This window comes from Oratosquilla oratoria, chromosome 13 (genome assembly GCF_046742065.1).
Source record: "Oratosquilla oratoria isolate Oo_2021 chromosome 13, ASM4674206v1, whole genome shotgun sequence".
Taxonomy (NCBI): domain Eukaryota; kingdom Metazoa; phylum Arthropoda; class Malacostraca; order Stomatopoda; family Squillidae; genus Oratosquilla; species Oratosquilla oratoria.
The window spans coordinates 62651126-62672253 of record NC_134789.1 but is presented as its reverse complement, the minus strand read 5'-3'; the positions used below and the strand labels follow the sequence as shown (position 1 = coordinate 62672253).

At 38.0% G+C, this 21128-nt stretch overlaps 1 protein-coding gene across 1 annotated transcript; it reads right to left on the bottom strand.

Moving 5' to 3' along the window:
• Nucleotides 1-488: 488 nt before the first annotated feature.
• On the bottom strand, nt 489-20570 carry LOC143032464 (complex III assembly factor LYRM7-like). The gene is made up of 6 exons (XM_076197296.1): nt 20371-20570; nt 17529-17601; nt 7887-7957; nt 7664-7745; nt 3160-3325; nt 489-565 (listed from the first exon to the last, which is right to left on the bottom strand). Exons 1-5 carry the CDS (start codon nt 20392-20394, stop codon nt 3210-3212), a joined length of 366 nt encoding a protein of 121 aa, XP_076053411.1. The 5' UTR covers nt 20395-20570; the 3' UTR covers nt 489-565; nt 3160-3209.
• Nucleotides 20571-21128: the final 558 nt, after the last annotated feature.

The window sequence follows — 21128 nt, the reverse complement described above, 5'->3', positions numbered from 1 at the left end:
GAAGTGTTACATCCTGGGCAGCTGTTCACAATGCGGTCATCCAGCCTCTTCTGGTAGCTTAGAAGTCATAACTGTGTGTGTGTGTTGATGATGATTGGTAGTGGTGGTGGTGGTGGTGGTGGTGGTGGTGGTGGCGGCGGCGGCGGCGGCGGCGGAGCTTCTGACCCAGGGCCGTGGGTGGTGAATGGGAATGGAGTATATGGGGATGAAATGGGTGGGAGTGGCTTTATACCTTTGACTTCCTCCCATGTAAGGGGGAAAAAGCCTCTAACCATCTCCTTAGTCTCCATTGGAGATGGAGACTAAGGCAACAAAACAAAAACAAGTATCCCTTTTTTCTGCTACCTTCATTAAATCTTTTTGTGATTTCTATGAGCCACCTTTTCAGTGAGATATCCCCAAGTATGGAATCACTGGTTATCAGTGATGAAATATATGGAATTTTTTTTCCTATTGTCAAAGAATATTTCTTAATAAAACCATAGTACTGCTTTTCATCATATCTACGTTTATTTCATAATATATACATTTCATATGATTTATGTGACTCCTGGAACTGATAAACCTGGAAAGAAATTAAATTTTACATTTGCTAAGCTTATCATACAACTTTAACATTTTTTCTATATATTTCAAAGTAAGTAGGACCAACTGGAGGAAGATTATGAATTGATGAAGGCACAACATGGCTCAAAGGGATGTTTTTCTAATCTGTTTCATAAGTGGATGACAAGAGGGAGGGTTATCATATGGTGAAGTGGTGGATAAACCAGCTACAATTGCTAGGCCCAGCTGTGGATAAGTTGTGCCCTGCTGCACTACTTTTGACCCATTATTCCCAAGGTGCTCAGACAGGAGTGGAGGAATGGGTTTTATTTGTGGGAGTGTGTTTTGACTGTTGCCCCAAGTTTCACTGACTGAAAACCTACAGCCCCACTGTCACTGGGAAGTCTATGGGCCTTTCCATAGAAACTTTGAGCTGTTGTCTGTGTTGTATTAGTGTGGGAGCATTTCTGTTACTAGCAAGTAGTAAGAGGAAGGAACCAGTCACTTGCTGTCAGCACTACATGTGTGAAATGGTAAGAATTACAGTTGAATTTCATGAAGAGGTCTGGAAGCCAGAGGTGGAAGGAGTGAAGATGAGGGGGTGACCAAGGATGAGATGGATGGATGGGGTAAAAGGGGCATTGGGAAAGAGGGGAATGTCTATTGAGGAAGGAACGGAGAAGACAAAAGATAGGGGTGAGTGGAGAATAGTAATGTATGGATGATGCTATGATGCATGGAAGGGAATGGGTGAGGGATAGGGGGTGGGGGAGTATGCGTGAATGATATTTTGATGCAGCCTAAAAGGATTTCTCCTCATCTTCTCTTTTTCTGCATGAGGGGATGAAGAGGGGGTCTCCGATTAAATTAAACGGCCTTCCTGTGGATGTGCTGTGTTTTGCTATACTGCTTACCCAGGGCAGTGGGCGAGATGCAGAGATGACCCATCATCCAGGAGGAACCAAGATAAGAGGGAGGGAGCGGGGTGAATGGTAGTGGAGTATGTGGGGATGGAATGGGCATGAGTGGAATTTATACCTTTGACTTTTGCTACCTCCCTTGTTAAAGGGAAAAAACATTGGTATATGTATGTATGTATGAAAGAATCCAATCATAGACAGAGGGAAAACCACCTAGAAGTTCTAGTGCCTACCAAAGGAAGGATAGTCAGAGTGTGTTGGTTGATTGTTGCATTGTTGCAAAAGGCAACTGCACAGAAAAGGGATGGATCATTACAGAAAATTCAGTGTTGTCTCCTAAGGCATGAAATTACCAAGTTCAGTAAAACAGTGATTATGAATATAGTGACAGAAAAGAGATTGAGATGCAATGCTGCAGTGGTCAAAAGCTGAAGTTTGTCAGTGAGAAAAGAAGAATCAATAAGGCTTTGGAAACTACCTTGCTCAGGAGTGCTGGGAGGGATGAGTCACCCCACACATGAGAAGCATACTCCTTTCAAGTATAAATCCCCCTATGGATTTCAGGCATTTTGAAGGCAGTAAAGACCACTTAATTTCATATAAGCTCTTCTAGCAATAGATAAGACATATGTTTTCCAGCCGAATTTACTAGTAAGGGTATATCTATATACTATCCAAGTATATCTACTGCTGGAAAGAGCAGTGGCATTCCTTGGGGAGACAGGACTGCTTGGACAGACAGTCTAGGGAACGACAACAACTGCAAAGAAAAAATTGTGTGCCATAATTAGGGGGGATAGCTCTGTGGAACAATGTTGAGAGGAGAGAAGGAGAAATTGAGTCATGGTGGTACTGGAAGACACTAGTTTTTATCTGCCACAATCAGATATTAGAGAAAGGTCTGTAATCTGGTGTTCTCCAGTAATCTTTCTCAAACAACAGAGATTATCGATACAGATGTCTAGAGAATGATATAAAAACATAGAGTAATGTCATCAACCTAAGTGTGAATCGGGGAAGGCATACAGTAAAAAAATAATAAACAGGTGAATTCTGTTTATGAGGAAAGGTCTATTTAACAAGCAAAGATTCCTTAGTACTAACCCATAGTTAAGATGTTTACCCCATAGGATTAAAATTATGCTGAATTTAACTTTCAACTTTCAATCTAATAAGAGCAAATCTGATTTGTGACAAAACACTAATCACTTAATTGTTGCTTCAAGTATCTTTGACTAAAAATTCCAGACCATGGTAGCTGACACACCAGCCTAGAGTATCAAGAGGAGGAGGAGGAGGAGGAAGAGGAGGAAGAGGGGGAGGAGGAAGAAGAGGAGGAGGAGGAGGAAGAGGAGGGAGGAGGAGGAGGAAGAGGAGGGAGGGGGAGGAGGAGGAGTGGCTTGGTCAAAGCATACACTAACTCTATACCCATCCCACAATCATCCAAATGCATTTGTCATTCCTCCCACCCTAGCACCTAATGGTTGAAGGGTCATCCCAATCCCCTGCCACACTGCTTGGGTCAAACGGAATTCAGCACAACAGCATTTCAATAACAGGACCTGACAGCTGGAGTCAGTTCACCCCAACCACTTCATTATATGGTGACCCCCACCCCTTATCAACTGCCTTAAGTTTACAATGTCACTAATACAACACAAATACTGTAGATATAAAGATTTAGTATACTTACTATTTATGATAAGAAGGAATGAAAATTTATGATGATCTAGCATTTACAATCTACTCTGAATTGCTACATTTGGTCTTCTTTCTTTTAAAAGGTCCAATCATGTGGTCTGGCATGGGGGTGTATGGACTCGCATCCATCTTAGCCGTATCTTCACGAATTACAGCCTCTGCAATGACATCATTATTATAATCAAAATATACACATACATACATATACCAATGGCTTTTTCCCCCTTACAATGGAGGAAGCAAAAATCAAAGGCATAAATCCACTCCCACACATTTCATCCCCATATACTCCACTCCCATTCACCACCCTCCCTCCCTCTTTTCTTGGCTCCTCCTGGATGACAGGTCCCTGCATCTCACCTACTGCCCTGGGTCAGAAGCAATGTAGCAAAACCCAGCACAGCCACAGTGAGGCAGCTTCATTTAATCAGCAACCTTCCCTCCCCATCCCTCCATGCAGAAAAAAGACAAGGAGAAATCCCTTTGGGCTGTGTCAAAATATCATTCACACATACTCCCTCACCCCCATCCCCCACTCACTCCCATGCATCACATCATCATCCATACACAACCTTTCTCCATTCACCCCTATCTACTCTCTTCTCCTTTCCTTTCTCAACAGACATTCCCCTCTTTCCCAATGCCCCTTTTACCCCATCCATCCATCTCATCCTTGGTCACCCCCTTATCTTCACTCCATCTACCTCTGCTTTCCACACTTCTTTTATTAATCTTTCTTCACTCATTCTTTCCATGTGTCCAAACCATCCCAATACTCTTTTATCAGCCCTATCTCCCAATTCCCTTTCCACCCCTGCTCTCCTCCTCACCTCTTCGTTTCTCACTCTATCCAGCCTAGTAACCCCTGCCATACTTTTCAAGCATTTCATCTCAAACACACTTAACCTTTCCTTCTCTTATGTATATATGATATAAATTCCCTATATTCATAGTCCTTCCCACATTAACTGGTAGATAGGGTGAATCAAAGAATGTTGGGATGATTTGGCTATATGGAATGAATGGGTGAAAAAAATTATCAAAAAATGTGGGAAGCAAAACTGGATGAATGGAACCCCAGGGGAAGACCAAGGATGAGTTGGATGGACAGGATTAAGGAGGCATTTGATGCAAGAGGAATGTCTGTCAAGCAGGGATGGGAAAGGGCAAAAGATAGATGTGAATGGGGAGTGGTGAGGAAATTATATGGCCTGAAGGAGTTTCTTTTTGTCTCTTCCATAAATTTCTCAAGTAGATGAGGTGGGGGGAGAGGTAAACCAGTTTCAGCTGTAAGGTTCTGCTGTGAAGATGTTCTATCTTGCTGCATTCCAACTGGCTCAAGCAATGTGGCAGGGAAAGGGATGACCCTTAACCTGATAACTGCACAATATGGTTTCACTGATCATACCCATGGTGCACAATTGTCCAGGGTTAAAAGAAAAGTTCTCAAAAGAAAGTTTTACAGTTATAAAATTAAATATTCCATGGAAAAGTATAGGAAAACCAAATATAGTTCATTCTTTCCTTTAGTTCAGGTTTGATGTAGTGAAGTTGCACATTTTGTCACTTCAAGTTAGCATTGAGTGGTGGTCATGCATGGGTAAGCAACAGGGAACTTTTCAACTACTTTTTCACACTTTGTTCCTTACCAATGCTGCTTCAATTGTTCACCAATTGTTTCTTTTTCATATGAATGTTTTTTTTTTTTTTTGTGTGTAAGCTATCTTATGTCGTACGACACAAGAAGTAGAGGGTTGTGGGTCACATGGAGGTGACTGACCTGCCCCTTCCATGATGTCCATGGAGAACAAAGGATGCATGGGTGGGTAGGTCTAGTGCGTGGACTCGTTCACACTGATTTACCAAACTTCATTTTAAGACATATGGGAGTGAAACATAAAGTGCCAAGTTTAAGAAAAACCTTCACATTATATGATGTATGTTGCAATTACACACTGTTCATCATATGATGTATGTTGCACTTTACAGATTATTCCAGTTAATATGGGAGAGAAAATGAATGAGTTTTTGGATGGGTGTAAGGTTGGTGTATGCTTCAATTTGGCCACCCCTTTTCTAATGGGGAAAGGGCATTTTGGTATATGTATGAAATTATTTAAAGGAAATTCAATGTGTTTAAATGTGTTTGAGATGAAATGCCTGAGAAGTATGGTAGGGGTTACTAGGCTGAATAGAATGAGAAACAAAGAGGTGAGGAGAGCAGTGATGGAAAGGGAGTCGGGAGATAGGGTTGATGAAAGAGTATTGGGATGGTTTGGACACATGGAAAGAATGAGTGAAGAAAGATTAGTAAAAAAGGTGTGGAAGGCAGAGGTGGAAGGAGTGAACATGAAGGATGAATGGGGTAAAAGGGGCACTGGGAAAGAGGGGAACGTCTGTTGAGGAGGGGAGAAAACAGAAGATAGGGGCAACTGGAGAATGGTTGTGTATGGATGATTCTGTGATGCATGGAAGGGGGTGAAGGAGTATGTGTGAATGATATTTTGTTGCAGCCCAAAAGGATTTTTCCCAGCCTTCTTTTTTTCTGCATGAGGGGACAGAGAGGGGTGATCACTGATCAAATGAAGCAGCTTTGCTGTGGATGTGCTGTGTCTTGCTACATTACTTCTGTCCCAGGGCAGTGGGTGAGATGCAGGGATAACCCATCATCCAGGAGGAGCCAAGAAAAGGGGGAGGGAGGGGTGGTGAATGGGAGTGGAGTATGTGGGGATGAAATGGGTGGGAGTGAATTTATGCCTTTGAACTTTGGCTACCTCCCTTGTAAGGGAGGTCAAAAATGTCTAAAGAGTCAATGGGGTGGTCATTAGGCATGGATAAAGTTGAATATTTTTTATAATGGGACTAAAAAATCCCAGGCAAAACTTCCAATTGTCCTCGTGGATTAGTTAGAGGGGGGAAAGACTTTTCTTTATTTTTATTTTTCTGCTGTGGTTTAGCGGAATAGGGTTCCAGTGTGATGAAAGACTGTGGACTTTCATCTCTAGAACCAGTAGAGGCCTTGCTCATATCCTTGGTCATGCATAGGTCATCAGCGTTAGGAGAGTTTTCTCTTAAGGGTTTGTCTTGACCGCAGTGAGGGTGACCTTACTGGGGGCAGTTCCCCAGTCAGGTGGTTATGAGGCAAACTATGTTTGGGGCACCTTTTCTAGCCCCCTCCCCATGCGGGGTAAGCAGAGTGGATCCTGAGTAGGGCTGCTCAGTCATGTGGGTAGCTACCGAACCGCGCTGTTGCCTCGATCCCAATACGAGAGCGATTTATCTTGCCCACACCGCCTATGTGTAGTTCGTGACTAGAGGCTTCCAGAGATCACCTTCTCCTGCCCCCATCGTCACTAGCCATCGCCATAGGGCTTTCTTTTGCCGCTACTGAGAGGGGCAGCTGAAAATTAGGTCGGAGGGAGGGAACAGCAAGCAGAAGAGAAGAGAGGAGTGGAAAAGGAAGTTTAAGAGGAAGCCCTGTGCGGGGAAACAAGAGCCCCGCCTGGGGATCGGCATTAGTCGCCTCTTACGACACGCAGCCGACGTGGCGGGGGCTATATTCTATACTACACCCCCTAGCCCCAAGGGGCGGATGGGGGGTGAGGAAGTATGAGAAAAAAAACTTGACGCAGCACAAAGGGATTTCTCCCCGTCTTCTTTTCTGCATGGAGGGACGGAGAGGGGGGTCGCCAAATATATGAAGCAGCCTTGCTGTGGATGTGCTGTGTCTTGCGACACTGCTCTGACCCAGGGCAGTGGACAGGATGCAGGGATGACCCATCATCCAGGAGGTGCCAAGATAAGAGGGAGGGAGGGAGGAAGGTGGAGGGGAGTGGAATATATAAGAAATGGAATGGGTGGGAGTGGTTTCTATGACTTTTTCTTTCTTTCTGGCTACCCCCTGTGTAGGGGGAAAAAGCCTTTGGTATATGTATGTATGTAGGAATGTCCCCAGTGGGGCTACAGGTAGCAGGATTCCTAGTCCTATCCCCCATCCCATTTTTGTCACCTCATACGACTCAAGTGGGAAGCTTGGTGGCAGTATTCTTTTCCCCACCACAGGGTAGGCGAAAAAAGGAAATGAATATACAGAGAAATGGTACAGGTCAGTAACAAGGGGTTGGGGGACAGCATAACAGAGGGACAGCTGCAGTATAATAAAATATGTATGTACTTATAATATATAACACAAGAAGAGTATTGCTAGTTACATGTTTTTAACAATGTACTAATGAGAGTGAATAAGTACAGAATGAAAGTGTACAGTCTGAAAGGTAAATGAATCAATTAATGTTAATTTTTGTCAGTAATGACATGATCCTTTCATAATGGGATAAGGTAATCATTAACAGTAGGAGTGGGATGGGTGAGGGTGGGTGCATGCCTTGTTAAACCACTTTCCTTATAAGAGGGAAGGGGCCTCTTAGTATAGATAAAATTACATTATTAAAAGGCTTAATTCAATAATAATAATAAACAATAATTCAATAACTTACGGTAATGTCCCTCCTCCTTTTTGACAGTCTGTATAACATTTGTACGAAGAATTTCTTCTACCTGATGTCCATATAAAACCAGCTGTAATAGAAATAAACATGAAACTGCAGTACACTTACTGGAGAAGGAGGAGAAAGAGAGAAACATGACAATATATGACATGAAAATAACACAAATTATATACACAGAAATTTTAAGTGCCACATATATCCCATCATTTACCTCTTCAATACTCTTCTCAGAAGTTATATTCTTGTTTTTGGCAAATTCTTCATTGATTTTGTTTCTTGCAGCTGCAAAAAAGATGAAAACATTTTACCACTTTTAAGGATACAGGTAGTCAATAGTGTTATTTTAACAATTACAATAAACTTAGCAGAATAATCAATGAAAATAAAATTGTTTCTTTCATGTAATCATAATCAATGTTAAATCTGCTCTTGAAAAAAGCAACAACATATCCCTGTTATACGCCAGTGATTATATAATCCATGTCTAACACTGGTAATAGTGGATACCTTAATTTTGTCTTCACTATTCCCATTATGTCTTGTTCTTCTTGTGACAAGTAATCATTTAGTTCATTTGATCCTGAGATTAATCCATCTATATTAGTATAAACTAGTTTTAGTTTTCTACTCCCTCCATCGCATTCTCTGAACCTTTAATTTCTTTTTCCTTGAATATACCATTTTTTCAGTCTCATGTCTAACAATTTCCAATAAAACTGTGATCTCTTGGTTTCCGTTCTTTTCTTGTTTTTGTTTTTTTTAGCTTCACTTCTTAATGTTTTATTTATTTCTCTTTCCTCATCATTCATGTCTCTTTATCCATATACTTTTGTAGTGTTTGCTTCCTGCTAATTTTCCAGTTTTTGCTCAAATTGCTTCCACTGCCATTTGTGACCTTAATTTGATCTTAAGGGATAGATTTTTTCCTTCTGCATATTCATATTTACCCATTCTGTGCACTTCCTCTATTTCTTTTTCTATTTCTTGCTATTCATCTTCTACTTTTAGAACTTTTCTTGTCAATTCTTTCTCTAAATCTCTCAGGGACCAATTTAGGTTATATTTTTCATTTAGACCATATACTACTATACACTTTTTTTTTGTCTACTGTATCTCTTACTAGATTTTCTTTAATTACCATAAAAACTGCATCTTTGCCATTCTCCTGCCTTTGTTGATGAACTATTTCTTTAAAAATTACCTTATCTTTTTCTTTGTCTTTCTTCCATTCATTCCTGAGTTGTTGTAATCATCCTCTCCTGTGTTTTTTTGCCAGTTTTTACAGTCATTCCTTTGATCTGTTCATTTACCTTTTTCTTTATGTTCTCACTATTTGTGTTATCATTATTTTTCAACCTTTCATTTTCACATTTTAACTCGGCCATTTCTTTTTTTAGTTCACTTACCTCTTCTTTTATTTCAGTATTTACTTTTTTAAGTCACTTCCTTCTTTTTCTTGATTTGCCCTCCATAAATCATTAGTCTCTTGCTTCTGTGATTCGTTCATAAGTCTCATCACCCGCTCTATGTCTATAATCCTACTAACAAGTCTTTTTTCATACCCATTGAGTTCAGAAAAATGTCTCTCATCACCATTGTCTAAAAGAAATAATTTCATGCCCCAAAGCGACTTGAAGCTCACATTATGCTTCAGTCTTGCACTGAGATGGTTCTGGGTATATGTTTACATAATGATTCAATGCTCCACCATCATTGGGTGTGTGTGTATTTACCTACTTGTAACTAGTTGTATTATATGGGAAGGGGAGCTATGCTCATAGTAACCTGTTTTTGCATCTCGCAACATTTAGTTTGTTCTTAAATTTTTGTATGGTGTTTGCACACTATTGTTTTGTCCAATTTGTTCCAAACATCCACCACTGTGTGTAAAACTGTTTTTTTTTCTTTCAGATATCTTCTATAACTATCCTTTTTGAGTTTCTTTTCATGTTCCCTTGTTTTTCTCTTGTCACACTTTAATAAGTCTTTTCTGTCAAGGACTTCCATGCCTTTCATGATTCTGTAAATGGCCAATAGATCACCTCTTTCTCTTCTTTGTTGCAGTGTTGGTAGTTCCAGTTTAAACAATCTTTGCTCGTATGTCAATTTTAAAATGTTGGGGCCATCTTTGGCATTGCTCTTTGGATTCTTTCTATTTTCTTTATACTTTTTTTTTTACTGAGTGTCCATAGTATCACAGTATACTCCAATCTTGGTCTTACCAGTGTGACTAGTATTCTTTTACCATTTCCTCATCCAAGTAATTAAAAGCCACTTTTATTGATCTTAGTAAATTGTAGGTTTCTCAGACTATTTTGTTTATATGCTTGTCTGGTGACATGACTTGGGTGATAAATACTCCTAGGTCCTTTTCAGAACTAACTTTCTTTGTTTGCGGACGACACTGCGCTTGTGGCAGGGTCAGAGGAGGGATTGAGGAAGCTGGTGGCAGAGTTTGGGAGAGTATGTGATAGAAGAAAGCTAAAGATAAATGTGGGTAAAAGTAAGGTGATGAGATGTACAAGGGGTGAAAGTGGCAGTAGACTGGAAGTGAGCATTAAGGGAGAGCGACTGGAGGAAGTGGATAGTTTTAGATACTTGGGTGCAAGTGTAGCAGGAAAAGGTGGAGTGAAGGTGGAGGGTAGAATGTAGATTGAGAGAAGCGAGTAAATGCCTTGGTGTTTTAAAGAGTGTAATGAGAAATAGACATTTGGGAATGGATGCGAAGAGGAGACTGTATGAAGGAGTGATTGTGCCAACAGCACTGTATGGGGCAGAAACGTGGAACATAAGAGAAGAAGAGAGAAGGAGTTTGAATGTGTTTGAGATGAGGTGTCTGAGAAGTATGGTGGGGGTTACTAGGCTAGATAGAGTGAGAAATGAGGAGGTGAGGAGGAGAACAGGGGTGAAAAAGGATTTGGGAGATAGGGTTGATGAAAGAATATTAGGATGGTTTTGGACACATGGAAAGAATGAGTGAAGAAAGACTAGTAAAAGAGGTATGGAAGGCAGATGTGGAGGGAGTGAACATGAGGGGACGTCCTAGGATGAGGTGGATGGATGGGGTGAAGGGGGCTTTGGGGAAGAGGGGAATGTCTGTTGAGGAAGGAAGGGAGAGGACGGAAGACAGAGGTGAGTGGAGAATGGTTGTATATGGATGATGTTGTGACTGCATGAGGAGGAATGGGCAGGGGGGTGGGGGGTGGGGTAGTATGTGTGAGTAAATTTTGACGCAGCCCGAAGGGATTTTCTCCCCGTCCTCGCCTTATATGCAAAGGGGGACGGAGAGGGGGGGTCGCCGATTTAATGAAGCGGCCTTGCTGTGGATGTACTGTGTCTTGCGACACTGCTTTCTGACCCAGGGCGGTGGGCAGGGTGCAGGGATGACCCGTCATCCAGGAGGTGCTCAGATGAGAGGAAGGGTGGGAGGGGTGTGGAGTGTATTTAGGGATGAAATGGGTGGGAGTGTTTTTGTGCCTTTCCCTTTTTGGCTACCTCCCTTGGAAGGGGGAAAAAGCCTTGGTATATGTATGTATGTATGTAACTTTCTTTGCTTCCTTTGTACCTATTTTATATTGTCCTAATATTCTTTTTTTTTTACTTTTTCCAAATTCCATTATACTACATTTCTTAATGTTGAAGTTCACTTCCCACTTTTGACTCCATTCACAGACCTTGTCCAGGTCTCTCTGTAGCGATTCACAGTTTCTTTCCATACTTCCTTTAGTATTTTTGCATCATCTGCAAAGTTCATTTTCTCTAGTGAAAACTGACTTGAAATGTTTGCTCATGACTTCAGCCATTTCTGTATATTTACCTAGTTGTATCTTATGGGAAGGGGAGCTATGCTCATAGGGTCCTGCCTCTGTATCTCACCATATCTAATTTGCTCTTATATTCGTGTATTGTTTTTGTTGACCATCCCAGTGGATGGAATGGGTGGGAATGGTTTCTATGCCTTTGTTTTTTGGCTATTTCCCATGTAAGGGGGAAAAAGCCTTTGGTATATGTATGTATATATGTATTGTTTTTGTACACACTATTATTTCGTCTAGTATGTTCTATACATCCACCACTCTGTGGGGAAAGCTGTTCTTTTTCAGGTCTCTTCTAAAACTGTCCTTTTTGAGCTTCCTTCCATGTCCTCTTGTGTTTCTCTTATCCCAAATTAGTAAGCCTTCTCTATCAAGGACTTCAATACCTCTCATAATTCTGTGGATGGTCAACAAGTCACCTCTTTCTCTTCTTTATTCCAGTCAGTAATTCTAATTTTGACAATCTCTCTTCATATGACAGTTTGGATAGGGTTGGGGCCATCTTTGTAGTTACTCTCTGGATTCTCTCAATTTTCCTTATAGTCTTTTTAGTACTGGGTGACCATAGTGTTGCTGCATACTCCAATTTTGGCCTTATTAGTGTGACTAGTATTTTTTTACCATTTCTTCATCCAAGTAAGTAAAAGCCACTTTTATTGATCTTAGCAAGTTATAGGTTTCGCCGACAATTTTGTTCATATGTTTGTCAGGGGAGGACATCCTTTGTGATGATTACTCCCAGGTCTTTTTCAGATCCCACTTTTTTTACTTTTTTTGCACCAATTTTATATTGCCCTATTATCCTTTTTTTACTTTTTCCAAATTCCATTATGCTACATTCCTTAATGTTGAAGTCCACTTCCCACTTCTGACTCCATTCCCAAACCCTGTTCAGATCTCTCTACAGTGAGTCACAGTGTGTGCACTTTCTTTAACAGTTTTGCGTCATCTGCAAAGAGGCTCATGTAACATTCCACACCCTCATCCATGTCATTTACATAAATAGCAAACAATATTGGTGCCAATACTGATCCTTGTGGGACTCCACTAATCACCTCTTCCCATGTAGTAGAACTCTTATCTCTGAGCACTGTACCCTTATTTTTCTTCCATGCAAAAAATCCTCCATTTCAATAGTTTACCTTATATTCCGCCTATGGTTTCTAGTTTGCTTAACAGTTTTTTAGGTAGGACTTTATCAAAAGCTTTCTGTAAATCTAGGAAAGCACAATCAACCCATCCATCCCTTTCCTGTATTATATCTAGAAGTCTTGACTAAAAATAGATCTTCCCTATCTAAATCTGAATTGTCTCAGATTTAGTATATTGTTCTCCAGATGTTTTATCTTCTACTTTTTATCAATTTTTCACAAATTTTGGCTACCGTGCTTGTAAGGGAAGCTAGCCTGTAATTTGTTGGGTCTTCCTTATTTCCTCCTTTATAAATTGGTACAATATCTACATTTTTCTAGTCTTCTGGTATTTTTTCTTCTTTGAGTGAGCAACTTATTATGTTATATATTTTGTCTATTAGTTCTTCTTTACATTCTTTTAATATCCCGTTTCCAATTCCATCTGAGCCATGTGATTTCCTGACATCAAGGTTCATTATTTGGTCAATTATTTCTTACTGCATTACTATTATTTCCCTCGTGGGGGAATTTCACTTCCCTCCCTTCATCCCGATGTTGTACATTTTCTCTAGTGAAAACAGACTTGAAGTGTTTGCTCATGACTTCAACCATGTGTATTCCAAATTCCCTTGGCATAATTTCACAATTTCCCATTTGTTTTTTAATTTACCATTTACATATCTATAGAATAGTTTTGGCTGATCCTTACATTTTTCTATTATGTCTTTTTCAGAGTTTCTTTTTTCTTCCCTACATATTTTTACATATTCATTCCTTTGATTAATACTGTATATATTTGCCACTTTCTAGTTTTTTTTGTCTTTTCTCCATCTTTCCCGAGCTTTATCCCTTCTATCTTTTGCTTCACTGCACCTTCTGACCAACACTTAATATACACCTTTTCCTGTTTCTGCTTTAGGACATATTTATCCACTCCTTTATGGATTTTCGTCAAAACATCCATTTTTCTTCCACTTGCATTTCTTCATTGTAGAATTTTTCCCACCTTACTTTAAAGAAAAAAATTCTTCAGTTTCTCAAATTCCATTTTACTATACATTAGTCTTCCTTTTCTGTGCTTCTCATTTCCCTCTATATATATTTCCTCCTTTAGTTCTAACTCAAGTAGTATATGGTCACTCTTTGCAACTGGTGTCTTGTATTGGTGTCTTGATGATAGCAAATACATCAAGGTTCATTATTTGGTCCTTTATTTCTTTCTGTGTCACAATTGTTTCTTTCATTGGGGAGATGTTTCTCCCTTTCCTTCATCCCAATTGTATTTTCATCTGTGAATACAGATTTTAAATGTCTGTTCATAATTTCAGCCATTTCTATATTTTCTATATATTCCATATTCTCTTGACATAGTTTCACTATTTCCTGTTTATTTTTTAATTTACCATTTACATATCTGTAGAATAATTTAGGTTGATTCTTACATTTGTTTATCATGTCTTTTTCATAGCTGGTTTAATTCCATGATGTGGCCACCAGGTGTCACCAGGTGTTCCCTATGTGTACTGCCAACACACTGTCCCTTCGCATGGTGCTTCAAGCTCATTGTTACCAGTGCATCATTAGTGTTAACATCTCTCTCCACTCTCCTCTCTCAGTGCCTTACCACAGTTTTTATCATGTGGAGAGAAGCACTGCAGTTACCAGTGATGAGCAAAATGGTCTGCTATAAAGTATTGCTGAAGGAAAAGCAACAAAAAAAGAAACAACAATCTATAACAGCATTCTTGCATGAGCATGAGGCAGAGGCGGAGTCAGAGGCAGGACAGTCCAGTGAGCATGAGGCAAAGGCAAAGTCAGAGGCAGAGCTACCCAGTGACTAAGATAATACAAAGTTACGTAATGGTACACCTTAATATACATATGTACACATAAGCTATAGTAAAACTTAACTTCTTTATAAATTTGTTTGATATCCCAAAACTCATATCCTTCAACTTGATGTCAGCTGAATGCAATACTCCAGACTTGGTATGTACTGTACAGTTTAGTTCAGTAATAATGTTCACTTTATGCAATTTTTACATTACACGATCCATTCAGGAATGTATCCCTCACATAAATCGAGAAATCCCTGTATGTGTATTTACATAGTTGTATTTACCTACCGTAGATGTATTATACGGGAAGGGAGCTATGCTCGTGGTGACCTGTCTTTGAATCTCTCAGCATCAAGTTTTTTCTAAAAATCTTGAATAGTGTTTCCACACACTGTTTCTTTGTCTAATTTGTTCCAAGTATCTATCACTCTGTGTGGGAAGCTATCTTTTTTTTTCAGATCTCTTCTGTAATTATCTTTTTTTAGTTTCTTTTCATGTCCTCTTGTTTTTCCATTGTCCCATTTCAACAAGTCATTCTTATCTATGATTTTCATTCCCTTCACAATTCTATAGATAGTAAGTCTCCTCTTTCCCTTCTTTGTTCCAGAGTTGATAATTCTAATTTGGACAGTCTTTGTTCATATGTCATTTTGGAAAGAGTTCGTGCCAGTTTTGATGTTGCTCTTTGTATTCTTTCTAATTCTTTTTATATTCTTTTTGGTACTGGGTGTCCATAGTGTTGCTGCATACTCGAGTTTTGGTCTTGTTAGTATAGTTAAAAAAATTATAATTTCCTCGTCCAAATAGGCTAATGCCACTTTTATTGACCTCAATAAATTGTAGGTTTCTCCGACTATTTTATTTATATGCTTATCCGGTGTCATGTCTTTGTTGATCATCACTCCAAGGTCTTTTTCCGAGTTTACTTTTTTACCTCTTCTTCACCAATTTTATAAACTCTCGATATTCTGTTTTTACTTTTTCCAAATTCCATTATACCACATTTCTTGATATCGAATTTCACTTCCCACTTTTGAGTCCATTTCCAGATCTTGTACAAGTCTTGTTGTAATGAGTTGCAATCTTCCTCAGTTTTTACTTTCTTTAGTACAGTATTTTTGCATTGTCTGCAAAGAAATTCATATAACACTCTACTCCTTCATCCATGTCATTTATGTATATACCAAACATGATCAGGGCCAGTTCTGATCCCTGCGGGACACCAATTATCATTTCTTCCCAATTTGAGAATTTGTCTCTAATTACTACTCTCATTTTCCCCCTCCCAGTCAGGAAGTCTTTCATCCATTCCAGTAATTTTCCTCAACAGTTTATTGTGTGGTACCTTATCAAATGCCTTTTGTAGGTCCAGAAAGGCAGTCTCCCCAACCAACCTCTCTTGTATTATGTCTATCAATCTTGAGTAGAAGCAGATCAAGTTTGTTGTACATGATCTTCCTTGTCTGAATCCAAATTTATTTGGATTCAGTATAGTTTTTTCTTCCAAATGTTTAACCCATCTATTTTTGACGACCTTTTCGCAAATTTTTGCTACTGTGCTTGTCAGGGAGACCGGTCTGTAATTTGATGGGTCTTCCTTGTTTCCTCCCTTATAAATTGGTACAATGTTTGCCTTCTTCCAGTTCTGTGGCACTTTTCCTTCTTTAAGTGAGAATTTAATTATATTGTATATTTTTTCTGTTAATTCTTCCATGCATTCTTTCAGTATCCAATTTGCAATTCCTTCTGGACAATGTGATTTTCTAACGTCAAGGATTTTTTATTTGGTCGCTGATTTCCTTCAGTGTCACAATTATTTCTTTCATTGAGGGGGATCTCTCTCTATTTCCTCACAGTTAGGTAAGTTTTCTATTGTGAATACTGATTTGAAATGGTTGTTCATAATTTCAGCCATTTCCAGTTCTTCTGTATATTCATGTTTACCTTGGCGCAGTTTTTCTATTTCTTGTTTATTCTTCAGTTTGCCATTTACATACCTGTAAAATAGTTTGGGTTCTTCCTTGCATTTTTCTTTTTTTTTTTCATAGTTTCTCTTTTCATGTCTGCATATTTTTGCATACTCATTACTTAGTTTGATGTACATTTGCCATTTCCTTGTTTTCTTGGCTCTTTTTCCATTTCTTCCAAGCTTTGTCTCTTTTATCCTTGGCCTCACTACATCTTTTGTTGTACCAGCTTTTTATATACATACTTTCCTTTTTTTGTGGTACATATTCATTTACTCCCTCATTGTAAATTTTTTTTAGTATATTCCATTTCTCTTCCATCCCTGTTTCTTCATTTAGGAATACGTTTTGAAAGAATTTTTTGAGTTTCTCAAAATTTGTTTTGTTGTACATTAGTCTTCCTATTCCATGTGTGTATATATATATATATACTATAAATAGATAATGTACAGAATAACAGTGAGACAGACCACCATGTCCAGGTCATGTTAGATTACATTTACTATAGTGGCAAGAATACAAACTAGGCAAGCTCAGGTGCATGTGATACAAATATATGGTATGGTAGAGTGAATTGGACTTTGCCTACTTTAGAAATACTAAACAGCTAATACATGGAAAATTCCCATCAATAATGAGTGAGTACAGTGTATGTGTATTTACCTAGTCGTATTGTGTGTGTGTAATACATATATATATATATATATATATATATATATATATACATATATATATATATATATATACATATATATATATATATATATACATATATATATATATATACATATATATATATACATATATATATATATATACATATATATATATATACATATATATATATATACATATATATACATATACATATATATATATACATATATATATATATACATATATATATATACATATATATATATACATATATATATACATATATATATATATACATATATATATATGTATACATATATATATATACATATATACATATATTATATATTTATATATATATATATATATATATATACATATATATATCCTTTGACAAGTCACTCAGAAAAATGATAAATGTTCATCTTCATTTCCTTGCTTACCTGAGAGCGCTTGAATATCATCTTGAAAGACCCTCTGTCGAGTCCGATGAAGTGCCTTAAACACATGTAGAACCTGTCAACAAACAACATGATTCAGTCAAAATGTACAATTTTGAAGGCATGTCCTATATCTGGAGTTCCCATAGGCTTAAGAAGTACACATACTGGGACCAACAATAAGTACCTACATGTGGTGGTCTTGCAAGATAGATGCTAGAGAGCACTTTCAAGTACACATACTGGGACCAACAATAAGTACCTACATGTGGTGGTCTTGCAAGATAGATGCTAGAGAGCACTTTCTTTCCACTACCCACCTTCAAAATCAACACCCTCACCTCCATTTGTTGATGAAGCCCTAAAGTAGTGGTATTCAGTCTTTGAACTGGGCTCAAAAGATCAATCAACTCTTATTTTTCTTTTACTTTTTCATAAGTGTTAGCTCCTCCCCTCCTACTAGCTGACAAAAAATAGACCCACACACTGCTGGCTTGGTGGTGTAATGGTAATATTTTCACCACTTAACTCAGCACTTTGAATTCAGTCCCTGCTCTGGGCTGAAAAGCATCACAACATTACAAGCTGGCACCCCAACTCTGGTGGGCTGAGTTGGGGCAGTGTGTGTAAGGTCATAGCATTAGCTATAATTCAGGCTATGTACTATGAGCTCTTATCTGGGAGGGTAATAACTGTCAATCATGAGCCCAATACATGACACAAGATCATGGTGAATCATAAGTGAGAAAACAGTCTTAAGATATCTTTGAAACATCCCATGGACTGTTGTTGACTTATGTGGAGCTATGGATTTCCACTTAATGACACTCTTGGCAACCACTCTGTTCATGACAAGTTCTTTCTGATGTCCAGGTAGACAAGAACTCTCTCCTTTATTCTCTTTGTAGACCTTGCTGCAATATGGTTAAACTAATGCAATTGAAATATAGAGATGACCCTCTGCCCCATCCCTTTGTCCCAAGATATTACCGGTGAGAAATGACACCAAAAATAAAATACTTAAGTATCAAAATAATACAATATGAAAATATTCATTTATTTTTCTAACTTTGCATACAGAGATTTTAATGTTTTTCCTATGAGATATATATATATATATATATATATATATATATATATATATATATATTAATTTAGCCTCCACACAAAACTGCTGCCAACAAAAAATAAAAGCTTAGTCAATCAATCTACTGCCCCTGGTCTCTCTTGTAGAAGAACCAGCAACAGCCTCCAGGCAAGCCCATGAGTCACTTAGAAAAAAGATATTGTGTTGCTGTCTGAATATTGAGATTGTGGGGCATTGTGATATGAAGTGTCTTGTGTCTTGTGTGTGGTAGCTGCACCTGGGGGAGTTTGCATCAATGGCCAGGCCTATTTGGTGTTGGTACAGTTTTAATGACAGATGGTACCCTAATCACAGTCGAGCTAGTGTGATTCTCATCAAGTGTAGAAGGGTTTTCTCTGTGGAACTTCTGGGGATTGTTGTTGGAGTACTGAGTTTGGTGGTCTTTCTTGAAATGCCTGTTTAGTTATCAGTGTAAATTTATGGCAAAATACAAGCTATCACATGCAGGACAAAGTGAAGGCACCTATACTATAAGAAATAATTATAAAAAAATAATAATGAATATACTAAACTTACAAATACATGGGATTGGGTGTATGTTTTTTACATGCTCAGGTGATTTTTTTTATCCATAAAACTTTCACATGCCAAATTGCACATCAACTGGGGCTGCAGTTTGGATTTTATTGATGACTATCTCTAAATTGATAATAGTTGCCATGGCAACATGATAGTTGTTAGTACTATAAAAGGAAGGTCCTGCACTGTTTTTGACATGCTCAGGTGATTTGTTGACCCATAAAACCTTCATATTATGCCAAGTTGCATGTCATTTGGGCCAGGGGTTTGAGTTTTATGGATGATTATCTCTAAACTGAAAATAGTTCCCATGACAACATGAAAGGTGTTAGTAAGAATAGTATAAAAGGAAGGTCCTACATTATTTTTGACATGCTCAGGTGATATGTTAACAGATAAAACCTTCACATGCCAAGTTATATACCAATTGGAGCAGCAGTTTGGGTTTTACTGATGATCATGATCATCTCTAAATTGACAATTTGATAGATCATAATAATAATTGCCATAAAAAGGCAAATTTGGTATGGTAGAGATGTTCCACATTGTTTTTGACATACTCAGGTGATTTGTTGACCCATAAAATCCAAGTATTAAATGTGTATTTCTTTACTAAAATCTTTACAAATTACCACCCTTAATTCTCACATAGGAGAGTCTCAGTATGATAAAATCTAGCCAAAAATCAGAGTAGAAAAGTAATTAAAAAATCGTATCTCCCTTATTTTTCAAGCTACAGTATTTCAACTTTTTTTTAAGTTAAAAGGCGTTTTATTTTCAATGGAATGTTATTTCATTAGCGACAAGATTTTTTTTTTTTTTTTTTTTTTTGTGCCCGTACCTAATTAACATGCTCAGGTAGAAAAGGCTGTTTTGTGTATGGGCCAAGGGCCCAAGGCAAGTTTGAGGACTTTTGGAGTAATACCTTCTTATCTAGAAACATGTGACTGTCTTGATACTATAGTCTTAGGAATGAATTGTTGCATTACTACAATAACAATATCTCAATTTGTTATTATAGTTTCCTATTCTAAAACTCTAAATCTAGCTCGAGTCGAGATGATTCTGTTACTGCTGTGTGAAACAGTAGCTTAGCTGCACAATATTGTATCACAGTAGTGAATATGAAAAACAAAACCTATAAATACACAAAATAATGAAATTCCCATTACAAATTACCTTTCCTCTAGTTGCAGAGTTCATAATAACTAAGACCCACTAGTATGTTTCAGCACGGGTTCAAAGGAAATTATACCCTTTGCAGTTGCATATTTTTATGAGTCGTGTGTGTTTCACTCGACAAAATTGAAATATCATAAAAAGAATTTGAACATTATGACAACTGATAATTATACCCATTATTTCTATTTCTTCATATAACGAAATAAAGGTTTGTAACTCAAAATGAAACCCCTTGGTAAGTGTGATAAACAACAAATATGAATATGCCGAACACGACTTTATCCTCTATTAACATAATGTACACTTTCTTCCACAATCGTGTAGGTCGTAAATGGATGTGGAGAAGTCCAAATGGAACAACATAGAACGAAGTAGACTTTATATTAGAAGATGAGAGCAAGAACGTCTGCAATGTTACGTTCTTAAATAAGGTCAACGTAGGTAGTGACCATTGAATGGTAGGTTGCACGGCTTAATTCAATTTCAGAGCTGAGAGAAATTAACTAGTTTTAAGAAAGAGAATAAGCCTTGCTCAGGAGGATAATAATAAGAAATTTAATTTAGAAATTAGAAATAGATTCGAAGCTCTAACAACTGACGAGGACGCCGTCGACGATATGAATTTGAATATAGTGAATATCATTACAGAATCGGCAGAGAAAGTAGGAAGTACTGAAGTATTAAACGAAACAAATACTCCAAGGGTACAACTGACCTTATTAAAAGAAGGAGGACCATGCAAATTAAAAGCAGGA